Source organism: Pleurodeles waltl, chromosome 1_1, assembly GCF_031143425.1.
Source record: "Pleurodeles waltl isolate 20211129_DDA chromosome 1_1, aPleWal1.hap1.20221129, whole genome shotgun sequence".
NCBI lineage: Eukaryota > Metazoa > Chordata > Amphibia > Caudata > Salamandridae > Pleurodeles > Pleurodeles waltl.
In genome coordinates, this window is record NC_090436.1 from 330,855,630 (window position 1) to 330,868,254 (window position 12,625).

At 47.3% G+C, this 12,625-nt stretch overlaps 1 protein-coding gene across 2 annotated transcripts in view; it reads left to right on the top strand.

Annotated features, from left to right (window-relative positions):
* ZSWIM6 (zinc finger SWIM-type containing 6) overlaps positions 1-12,625 on the top strand; it is a 368,676-nt gene that overhangs the window by 316,986 nt on the left and 39,065 nt on the right. For both annotated transcript variants that reach the window (XM_069222559.1, XM_069222552.1), the window contains exon 10: positions 7,057-7,192. In XM_069222559.1, coding sequence (XP_069078660.1) covers positions 7,057-7,192 — 136 coding nt within the window. The remainder of the gene's footprint in view (positions 1-7,056; positions 7,193-12,625) is intronic.

A 12,625-nucleotide genomic window follows, 5' to 3' on the forward strand; every position in this document is an offset into this window, starting at 1 on the left:
TTGGCGGCCGCTGCGCGACAGTGGTAGCGACCCTTGACCCAAGGGTAGGTCGCTCCCCCTGCCGCTGCAGCTCCTCCAGGTTCCTGAGACCCACCTCGCAGTAAGTACCTCCCAGCCCCTCGCCCTGCCCCGCGCTACTCACCCTCTCTCCTGCTCCTTTTCTCCTTTTCTTCTTCTCTGTTCTTCCTCCCCGCTCCTCTTCTGTAATCTTCTTCTGTACTCTTCTTTTCCCCGTCTTCTCTCTTCTTCTGTGTGCTTCTCTGCCTCTCCTGTCGCCTCTCTTCTTCTTCTTCATCTTCTTCTGTGGTCTTCTGCCTGTCTTCTGCCTTCTGTTCTTCGTCTTCCGTATCTTCTTCTGTGATCTTCTGTGATCTTCTGTTCTTCCGGTCTTCTGTTCTTCTGCTTCCTCCGTCTTCTTCTCCCCGCGCCTGCCCTCCTGCTCCTGCCTCATCCCCCTCCCTCACTCGCCTCCCCCTCTCTATCACCCCTATCTACCCCATTCGCTATCTACCTCCCTCACTCCTCCTATCTACCTATCTCTCTATCTCTCTATCTATCTATCTCACTATCTAACTCCCTCACTCTCCACCTCCTCCTATCTACCTAACTCGCTCTCTCTATCGCGCTCTCTCTATCGCGCTCTCTCTATCGCGCTCTCTCTATCGCGCTCTCTATCGCGCTCTCTCTATCGCGCTCTCTCTATCGCGCTCTCTCTATCGCGCGCTCTCTATCGCGCTCTCTCTATTTCTCTCTCTCCCCCCTTCCCGCCACCCCCTCTATTACCTATCTTCCTATCCTCTCACTCTACCTCTCACCCACCTCTACAACCCCCCTATCTTCACAACCCTACTCCTATCTCTCTCCCTAATCTCCTAAACCTCCTAACACTCACCCCCCTCCACCCTTAAACCCCCCTCCCCAGCTCTTCTCACTCTACCTGTCCCCCCCTCCCTCGCGCTTTCCCGCCGCGACCTCCTGCACACCCCAGCTCCCATTCGCCCCCAGCTGACCCCTCCCCCCCTACCTCATATGGCGGCTGCTGCGCGACCGCGCCGGAGGTGTGCCAGAGGCAAGCCCGTCCGCGCCTGGCCCGCGCCCAGCGCCATGACCCCTGGTCCCAAGCTCTCCCAAGCCCCGCTGATCCGCTACGACCCCACCACCCTCCACACCCTCAACCCAGGGCGCACCAACACCTGCTTCCAAGCTCACCCCAAACGCACCCATGGACCCTAAGCCTGCAACTCCTGCAAACGCATCTTCCACCACGCAACTACCACGACCGCAAGCCCACGCGCCATCAACCACCTCAAGTGCATCCTGGTCAACGCTCGTTCCGTCCACAAGCACGCCGTTGAACTCTGGGACCTCCTGGACTCCACAGCACCGGACGTCGCCTTCATCACGGAGACCTGGATGAACGCCTCCTCTGCTCCAGACATCGCCACCGCCATCCCCGAAGGCTACAAGATATCCAGAAAAGACCGCACCAACCAAATAGGAGGAGGTATCGCCATAGTCTTCAAAGACTCCATCAGCGTCACCACCTCCACCGAAGACACCCCTCTCGCCGCTGAACACCTGCATTTTCAGATTCGCACCGACCCCAGGACCACCCTCAGAGGATCCCTCATCTACCGTCCTCCCGGACCGCGCGCCCCTTTCAGCGACGCCATCGCTGACTTCATCTCCCCGCACGCCCTCGCCTCGCCGGACTACATCCTCCTAGGCGACCTCAACTTCCATCTGGAACAAAACAACGACCCCAACACCACCACCCTGCTCGACAACCTCACCAACCTCGGCCTCAAGCAACTGGTGAACACCGCCACCCACATCGCCGGACACACGCTTGACCCTATCTTCTCCGCCAGCAAACACGTCGTCTTCAGCCACACCTCCGCTCTACACTGGACCGACCACAGCTGTGTACATTTCACATTCCTACGCGAGACCCGCCACCTCCGCACTCAACCCATCCCTCGTCGACAGTGGAACAAAATCCCCGAAGAGCAACTCTTCTCCGCACTCGCCGCCAACCAACCCACCCTCACCACCGACCCCAACGACGCAGCCCTCAGCCTCACGAACTGGATCTGCAACTGCGCAGACAACCTTGCTCCCCTCAAACGCACGCATCGACAGGCCAACACCAAAAAACCTCTCTGGTTCTCTGACACCCTCAAAGAATCGAAGAAAACTTGTCGCGCCTTCGAGAAGGCCTGGCGCAAGGACCACACCACTGACAACATGACCGCCCTCAAGAACGCTACCCGCGAACACCACCACCTGATCCGCGCTGCCAAAAGGAACTTTTTTACCGACAGACTGGACAAAAACAGCCACAACAGCAGAGAACGTTTTAGCATCGTCAAGGAGTTCGCCAACGCCGTCACGCCCTCACAAGATCTGTGCAACTCCCTTGCCACCTTCTTCCATCGCAAGATCAGCGACCTCCACGACGGCTTCGGACACCAGACCCAACCAAGCATCACCGAACCCACACCTCCGACCATCACCCTCAACGACTGGACCCACATCAACACCGAAGAAACCAAAACCACCATGAACTCGATCCACTCCGGCGCTCCATCGGACCCCTGCCCTCACTTCATCTTCAATAAAGCCGACGACATCATCGCCCCGCACCTCCAGGCCGTCATCAACTCCTCTATTTCTTCTGCTACCTTCCCCGAATGCTGGAAACACGCCGAAGTCAACGCACTACTAAAGAAACCTACGGCTGACCCGAGCGACCTGAAAAACTTCCGCCCCATCTCGCTCCTCCCCTTCCCCGCCAAGGTAATAGAGAAGACCGTCAACAAACAGCTGACAACCTTCCTAGAAGACAACAACCTGCTCGACCCTTCACAAACCGGATTCCGAACCAACCACAGCACTGAAACCGCCCTCATCTCAGTCACAGACGACATCAGAACCCTGATGGACAACGGTGAAACAGTCGCCCTCATCCTCCTCGACCTCTCGGCTGCCTTCGACACTGTCTGTCACCGCACCCTAATCACCCGCCTCCGCTCCACCGGTGTCCAAGGCCAGGCCCTGGACTGGATCGCCTCCTTCCTCTCAAACCGATCCCAAAGAGTCTACCTCCCTCCGTTTCGCTCAGACCCCACCGAGATCATCTGTGGCGTACCTAAAGGGTCATCGCTCAGCCCGACACTCTTCAATGTCTACATGAGCCCCCTCGCCGACATCGTACGCAAGCACGACATCATCATCATCACCTCCTACGCCGACGACACCCAACTTATACTCTCCCTCACCAAGGACCCCGCCAGCGCCAAGACCAACCTACAAGAGGGCATGAAGGACGTCGCAGATTGGATGAGGCTCAGCCGCCTAAAGCTGAACTCTGACAAAACGGAAGTCCTCATCCTCTGCAACACCCCGTCCGCTTGGGACGACTCCTGGTGGCCCACGGCCCTCGGCACCGCACCTACCCCCGCAGACCACGCCCGCAACCTCGGCTTCATCTTGGACCCTCTTCTCACCATGACCAAGCAAGTCAACGCCGTGTCCTCCGCCTGCTTCCTCACCCTCCGCATGCTCCGCAAGATCTTCCGCTGGATCCCCGCCGACACTAGAAAAACCGTGACCCACGCCCTCGTCACGAGCCGCCTGGACTACGGCAACACCCTCTATGCTGGGACCACCGCCAAGCTCCAAAAACGCCTGCAACGTATTCAAAACGCCTCGGCCCGCCTCATCCTCGACGTACCCCGCAACAGCCACATCTCCGCACACCTGAGACACCTGCATTGGCTCCCAGTCAGCAAAAGGATCCCCTTCCGACTTCTCACCCACGCACACAAAGCTCTCCACAACAAGGGACCGGATTACCTCAACCGTCGCCTCAGCTTCTACGCCCCCACCCGTCTCCTCCGTTCCTCGGGCCTCGCGCTCGCTGCCGTCCCTCGCATCCGCCGCTCCACTGCGGGTGGGAGGTCCTTCTCCTGCCTGGCAGCCAAGACCTGGAACTTCCTCCCCACCAGCCTCAGGACCACTCCGCATTCCGGAGACTCCTAAAAACCTGGCTTTTCGAGCAGCAGTAACCCCCCCCACCCCCCACCCTTTTTCCCCTAGCGCCTTGAGACCCGCACAGGTGAGTAGCGCGCTTTATAAATGTTAATGATTTGATTTGTATATACAAGTGCTGGCTGCCATCTATAAATATTAGGGTAACTGTCCAAAACTCAGAGGAGATGCGCTCCCCAGCATTGGGGTATTTATTTAGGCCATACAAAACAATTATATTAAACTTGGTGCATTGACTATGCAAGTTGATGTTGAATCTACCCTTGCATATTCTGCTGTAGCCTTCTGTTGTAAGCACTTCTGACTGCAGTACCTCAAGACGGTATTCAAGGTTCCTCCAGTCTGCTACAGAAAGGGCTTGGGTCTGAATACACGGACCTCTATCAGCAACCCAAGGTACTGCAGCCTGCACAGCAAATACTGTCTGACTCCTGGGACCTCTAGTGGCGTCTTTATGTACTGCAGCCGGCACCGGAAAGCGCCAGTTGCATCTTTTATAGAACTCATGAATCTCTTCTTTAAAAAAGGAGAGAACTATTCGACTTGCCAATGTTGGTGTCCTATTTTGTGGTAACATTTAGTTATCCCTATTGTTGCACCTAGTTCCAGCCACCTCGAATTGCCTAGAGCTTACCTATGTTGCTGTTCACTCTGAATTTCCACTGCAAGTATTTCTGTTTCTTAATTGGATGTAAATCTAGCTGTAGTAAACTGGCAAGGCAACAGAGAATGGTTAAGGAGGGCCGCTCATGCGGTTGGAAGCGAGAGCAGCATTTCAGGTCAGGGCTCGGGCTGTTGATTTACCAGAAATGGCGTAGTGCACGGTTAATGGAAGAATATCAGGAGCCAGGAGCGTCTTCGGTTTAGTTCTTCAAGTAGCAGTATGGCATAAACCAATTTAAATATACGCAGCAGTACAAGGCAGCATACTGACCAAATTTAAATTCTAATTGGAATCAAAACATATTTGACCTCAGGACTTAAGTTTAGCAGAACCCTTCAACTGACAAAGAATGTTCTTTAGTGACTTGTCTAATGACGTACAGTCCGTCAGCCTTTTGAACGGGGGGGTGAATAACGGGCGTCTGAAGAAAATGAATCTGTATCTAGGGAAATGTCAATTACTGTCCCTAAGTCCTAATAATTCTGCTTCTCGGTCTGTCAAGGTTTGCTTGTTTTGACGCAGTCAAACACTTAGCATAAATCTACAGACAAGATTAGGTCCCAGTCTTACATTCCAAAGGATAATCTGAAAAGTGACCATGACCCATCTATAAAAATCGGTAGATTCTTAATAGCAAAAAAGAACAGGGTGATTTTTCTGTTTAGTGAGACAAGTCAAACAGTAACAATTGACATTTTGACAGTCTCTTCAAAACGTAGGTGGGGAACTCTGTGACTGTAGCAGTTTACAGAAAAACCCAAGATGAATAAACAGTGTTTAAGTAAGCCTAAGCTTCCATGTTGATCTTAAAGAAGGAACGCATTATCTTGAAATCCACTGCTCTGCAAGTTCAGTGCCTTTGGGCTGTTGGAAAAGCTTTTATGGGGCTCAGAATAGGTGTGTGCCTTTTTCCTGAAATCATGGGGGTTATATATGTTCTGTAACTGTGGTCCATATTAAGAAGGGTCTATTTTCAAACTGCTGTGTATGTTGTGGACCTTGAATACTATTTCTGCACGTGGAACTTCCAAGGGAGTAGTGCATAGTTGCTCATTGGATTTCGGTGGGCTTTCTATGAAGCTTGTGTGCATGCGGCAGGAGTTATTGGTCTTGGATTTCGGTGGGCTTTCATTTCGGTGGGCTTTCTTTGAAGCCTGTGTGCATGCGGCAGGAGTTATTGGTCTTGGATTTCGGTGGGCTTTCTATGAAGCCTGTGTGCATGCGGCAGGAGTTATTGGTCTTGGATTTCGGTGGGCTTTCTATGAAGCCTGTGTGCATGCGGCAGGAGTTATTGGTCTTGGATTTCGGTGGGCTTTCTATGAAGCCTGTGTGCATGCGGCAGGAGTTATTGGTCTTGGATTTCGGTGGGCTTTCTATGAAGACTGTGTGCATGCGGCAGGAGTTATTGGTCTTGGATTTCGGTGGGCTTTCTATGAAGCCTGTGTGCATGCGGCAGGAGTTATTGGTCTTGGATTTCGGTGGGCTTTCTATGAAGCCTGTGTGCATGCGGCAGGAGTTATTGGTCTTGGATTTCGGTGGGCTTTCTATGAAGTCTGTGTGCATGCGGCAGGAGTTATTGGTCTTGGATTTCGGTGGGCTTTCTATGAAGCCTGTGTGCATGCGGCAGGAGTTATTGGTCTTGGATTTCGGTGATCTTTCTATGAAGTCTGTGTGCATGCGGCAGGAGTTATTGGTCCTCACCGAAGTGAGAGCAATGATTTTTAGTGCAAGGGCAGATGGGCTCTCCGGACTGGTTTCCAGCTACTGTGTAGACCATCTGGGGCAGGAGATGTTTTAGCCGGCCATTGTCCAAATGAGTTTCTGCAGTAACTGTCGGCTGTTGGTCGGTCCCATCACTGCTGAGCTGCTCTATATTGGATGTAGCTAAATGGATTTGGAATAGATCGAAGTAGGAAAGGATAGTGGGTACATATAATCATCCACATCTCATCTGGGTATTAGTCATTCTGCAGAATACCTTCTGTGACTGTTTTCTTCTTGTTGAGGTTTGGTAGTGTTAGTAAGAGACTACGTTTATACAGGCTGCAAGGATGCTGTAAATGCATTGAAAACCTCAGTTCAAGAGCTTTGTCTTTATAACTACCCTCGTTTCACAAAAATCGACTTGGATGTTTTGCCAAAGTCACTAAACGTTTTCAGTGTTCTGAGTAGTTCAAACTTGCTGAAACTTTCTACGTGGATTTACCAATTCCGTTTAGCTAACAGTTGTATGAAATGATCTTGCTGGGTGTCATCGGTGCCCCTTCTGTTGGCCCACATTGTCTTTGTCTCAACACTGGCTTGCACTTAATACTTGCATTGCATTTTCTTTTCCACAGCTGGCCCATACAGTGGCTTGGGTGAAATCGTCCACCGAGAGAGTGTTCCAATGCACACATTTGCCAAGTATCTCTTTACCTCTCTCCTACCTCATGATGCTGAATTAGCATACAAAATTGCACTGAGAGCAATGCGGTACGTATTTATTTACTGTCTGTGTGGTAAGGATATAAACATGGTTGAGGGGCAAGCAATGGCAATTAAGTGACTAAATTACCATTAATAAATATTGTTTCCATTTCCCTGTATTGAAGTTTAACTGAAGTGCTCTTGCATGTTTGGCCAGTTGGTGTGCTGACACTTTAATTTAGGTACAGGAATAATTTTCATTTGATATTCTAGATCAGCGGCCTATTTCTGCCGATGTTTAATCAGAAAGCGGCTTCTGCAGAAACTTGCTTAATAATTCATTGCTTCTTGAAAATTAGATTTTGAAAATGTGGGGAATAATAAATATGCTTGACTGGATCTAATTGAGTCCTTCCTATCTGCTGGATTTTTCACGTTTGCACTGTGATGTCACAATCTCAAACCCACATTGAAATAAATAAAATAAAAAGACGGATAAATACAGCTCTCTTGCAACATGGGAAGAGTAAGAAAAGACAGTGTATACTTTCTAGTATACCAATTTAGTATAATAAATATGTTGGCTTGGTTTTTACGCTCGTCTGCACCACATTAAGGTTCGTTTTGACTGTGGTGCAGAGGGAGACGATGTATTGGTATGTACCGGTTACTGTGGCATATCTCTTTACTTGGTGGCCTGACTGAGGGAATATCTTTCAAAATGTATGGCCTCACACTTCACCAACTTCTGACATGGAATACGTTAGGAAAACTCTTGCATCCAGTTACTCATTAATCTATAGCTGGGTGTGGGAGGACGTGGGTAAAGTCATTGACTCTCTTCGTAGTCTCTCTTCAGTGATACTTATCACCGAGAATGAACCTTTCCTTTCACTTGAGTGGGGCTCCCCACTTGGGTCTGAGACATAAATGACTGGGCTAGCAATTGTTGTTCCACTAAAGATTAACATATGGCATGCAGTTATTGTATGAGTAAACAAAGCACAGGCTTGTTTGTTGGAAACGAGGGGAACCTAAAATGATATTCTCTAATCCAAAACGCATAAACTAGCTTTTCACTCTATTATGGGATGTCCAATGGGTAGTGAAAAAATAGCTTTGTATTTATTTCGTCTCACTTCTAGACATATTATGCATGAAGTAATGGGAATAGACAAATAAACGTTTGTCTTTTCAGGCTTGATGCAGGCCTATGCACATCCTTGCTAAACTGCAAGCCCTGAATGAAAGTAGTGATCAGCGTTTAAACATATATATGCTTATCAGCTACACAAGCATTTAAAAATCATGACCCGTGAAACATTTAACAAGATGACTCATTTGCCCTTACCATGGCAAATTAGTGAAACTATCTTATCCCACCATGTGTTGGGTATGTAAGGGTATAGATTATGGCCCTTTATTAGAAATACCTCAATTAGCAATTTGTCCCGCCTTAAATTAATCACTGTACTGTTATTTAGTAGCAGATTTTAGATGTGCATGTGCTAAAGAGACACACTTAGCTCACAGTATATCCCACAATTATATTCTCATTCTACCCGCTCTGGGTGTGTATGCCGAGTTTTGTCATTGAGGGATTATAGTTTATACGGATATAGATCAGTTCATGAAACTTCTATTTTCAAAGTGACGTATGATAACTTAACAGGACTGGGTACCCTCATAACTGTGCAGTAACAATTGATTGGACAGAGGATAGCCCTGGTCCGACTTAGTTTTAATTGGCGAAGGTTTTTTTCACCAGATATTGGTCACTCTTAAGTACCATTTCTGTCCTATTCCTCTTAAGCATCATAATACACCTCTGAACTGAACACCTTGTTATGTTGAATGTTTTGGGTGCATGTCTTCTGACCAAAGTTATCTTTTATGGGCACTCCATTTGCCTTTGTCTCTGCAAGCTTTCCTATTTCTGACCGACCTGTAGGAAACGGCCATCCAGCGCCCGTACTGTGCTCGGTTTCGTTAAAGTAATTTATTCTGTCCTTTACATGTTCTGTACAGTATATGCATTCGGACCTACACATGGCAGTGCAACCTTGAATCTTTGTCAGTGCTCACTGTTGCTATTTTCTGCTTTAATGCTCTGTAACTGGGCCAGAGTAAAGGGTTTTGGCTGAAGGTTGTTTGCAATGAGAAATACCCTTGCAGAGTAAGAATATTTATCTCCTTAAGGGAAATGTAATTATACTTAAACAACCTGCAGTCACATCTTCCCACCCACTTGGCAGATTCAAGAACATTAGAGAAATGGACAATAAGAAAACTGGCTTTGGGCGGCTATTCTGTGCAGACTTGTTTGTCGAACGGTCTCTGCCAAGTGGTGCATGGTCTTTGGGTAAAGAATTGTTGCAGAGTACGTGTGGTGTCCCACTTCAATGTGCTGCATATGTCTCTGAAGCCTACCTTGAGAATGACCAAAGTGCTGCCTTGGCTGTGGTGTCAGACATTCCTTGCATTGATTAACAATGATAGATGTATGACAGTTTCTAGGGAAATATGAGCCAGTTATGAGCTTGAAGCAAAGTATAGTAGTAGTTCCAATAACTACCTGAAGGGTCAGGTGCCTTCGCCACCACTGCAGGGGATTTGAGATAGGAAGACATTCTTCACAGCCCCAGATCACCATTAGCGGCTTTCTATTACTGAGTAAACCTTTCAGTAAATGTCTCAAAGCAGCTGGGTTTCTGACCATGGATCTGGCAAGCCTGTCTTTCAAGGGCAAGTTTAATCCATCTCCTCCTGGAAGACTGATCTATGCTTGCATCGTGGTTCCCATGGCTTCTGTGAATACACACCTCCTGCAGACTGATAGCTCCTGTCTAAAATGGGCAGAGAACTGGGTTCACTTTGTCAGTCCATGCCAAGCCATGTATCTTGGTTTCTGTCTCATTCAGACCAGCACAAGTGTGACCGTATAGTTAAAGGCTTGTTCGTGGCCAACACAGTATTCTGTTAGGCCTAATCTAGGAACCCTCCTTAGACCTGACTGACTTAGGGTGGTTCCCCCATGCCCCAACTTTTTGCTTGCCTTCCTCCATTTTCTTACCTCGTTTTTGTTGGCTTTACGACTCTGCATTTTACAACTGCTCACCAGTGCTAACATGCGTGAGCTCTCGCCATTGACTTATTTAATTTACTTATAGGTCCCAAGTAAAGTGCACCAATTCTGCCCAGGGCCTGTAAATTAAATGTTACTAGTGGGGCTGCACCACGTAAGTATCCCATTCACCATGTTTCAGCCTGCCATTGCCGAACCTGTGCGTACAGTTTTATACTGCCATGTCCACCTGGCAAGTTAAAACTTTTGCCTGGCCTAAACCTTTCCTTTTTTGGCCGATCTTGCCAGCAATTTGACCTGTTGTATGTATTGTGTACTTTTAACCGTGCCCACCCCACACCCATCACTTTCACTCGTTCCTGTGCTGGTCTTTCAAAAATCCTTTATTGTCATTGGTAAATGATTTACGTTTGTCCCTTCTTGAGACAGTTTGCTACCACATTGCAGACTCCCCCCGTTACATGGATAATTGCACAATTGCGGATATGTTTGACTGCAAGCAAACTTTTTTTTTTTTTTTTTTTTTGTCTTTGTGCTCGTGGGGTTTTGAAACAGCTAGCTTTTGTCAACTGTTACTTTTCATTTTCAATTTAAGTGGCAAGAAAAGTCCAGTTAGGGATTTAATAACACTAATAGCTCTAACTCTAAAAACTTGAGACTTCTTGCATTGGAAATGCTTGTTAAACATGTGTCACACCTATAAAGCAAGCCCTGAGTGACCTACAGAGCAGGGTGCAATCTTTTAAAAAAAAAAAAAAAAAAAAAAAAAAAAAAAAAAGCAAGACTTACTTTAAAGTTTTACATGCCCTGGTAGTGAAAAACTTCCAAATTCATTTTTCGCCACTATAAGGACCTATCGCTTCCATAGGATAACATTGAGAATACCTTATTACATCTTACAAGTGTAATTCCCAGTCTGGATGAGACATTTATCAAATTTGGTGACTCTGAACTCAGAATTTAAAATCATAACGAAGTCTGATTTTTAAATTGCAGTTCTGAAAATGCCACTTTTAGAAAGTTGGCTTTTTCTTACTTTAGCAGTTTGGTGCCTACTGCCGGTCTCCAGATGGGCTTGTGCATTCCCTGTAGACAGCCATATACAAAGGGAGTTTAGGTGTGACTGATGGGCCATCAACAGCCTGATGGGCCATCCTGGGCAGGATGGGAGGAAGGAGCTGACACCTGAATAGGCAGTGTCTTGCGACACACTAAGGGCTGCTTACCCCATAGTTAGTCTAGAGCCAGGGCAGGAAGCAAGGACCTCAGTGTACTTCAAGGATCTTTCTTTGAAGTTTCCCCCACTTCAGAGGCAGAGTTGGGTATATGATCTGGACCTCTGACACCACCAACTCAGTACACTTCTGGACCTGTGCATAGTCTACCAGTAAGAAGGGCTGCTGGGCAGCTACAAGGGCTGACACTCTGCTGAGCTGCTACTCTGCTGTTCTCCTCCTATTGTTGGTTGTATCTTTTCTCCAGCAAGTATTTGCAAGGGCACTGTAAGGATGTCTGTTGGCATTCCAGCCTTTTGATGTTTACTGGACCAGCCATCCCTGTTCAACTCTCCCATTGTGATGAGATTTTTGAAAGGTTTAAATCTCAATGCAGAGACATATTGCTCTCAGAAACCTGGTTAACTGAGCCGGCCAGCACGTATTTATTGGCAGCATTACCAAATACCTATGGGGTCTTTCATGTGAACAGAGAGGACTGTTGGAAATTAGGTGGGGTGGCTACGATTGTTCAGCAACATTTTAAATCTTCCTTATTACAGTGTGAGTCTAGGCCAGAGATGGAATGGATAATACTAAAAATCGAGCAGTATCAGACTCGATTGTGTTATTAACCTCTCAACTAGGACTGATTTTCACCAACAATTCTAGAATATATGTTCCTTGTTGTTTTATTATTCAATTACTTTTAATTGGGGACTTTAACTATTGGGCTAATGTTGGAAAACGGAGACCCTTAAGGTCGGGAATTGCTGGGATTAATGAATAGCTTACATTCTTATCTGCATATTTCCAACCCAATCAATTTTAAAGGTAACTTATTGAGCCTATTGTAGACTTTCAACTTCCATATAAAAAAAAAATCTTGAAGTAATTCCATGCATCTGGAATGACCACAGGATGAATAAATTTAATCTGCCTGATTTTTGTACAGTGTCACACCTGCATACGTTAATAGTCCGAGTTGGCACCTAGTAAACAGAGTCTAAGTAACACATTACTAAATTCTACCCCGTGTGAATCATAAAGTCAACTTTGCTGCTGATAACTTTAATCATTGATTGAACGCAGCTAGTGATCAACATGCCCCACTTGTACAGAAAAAGCAAATTAGATTGGTCTCTGGTTTTCCCAGGAACCTGAAGGATACTAAGTTTAAGTTACGCGATTTGGAACATC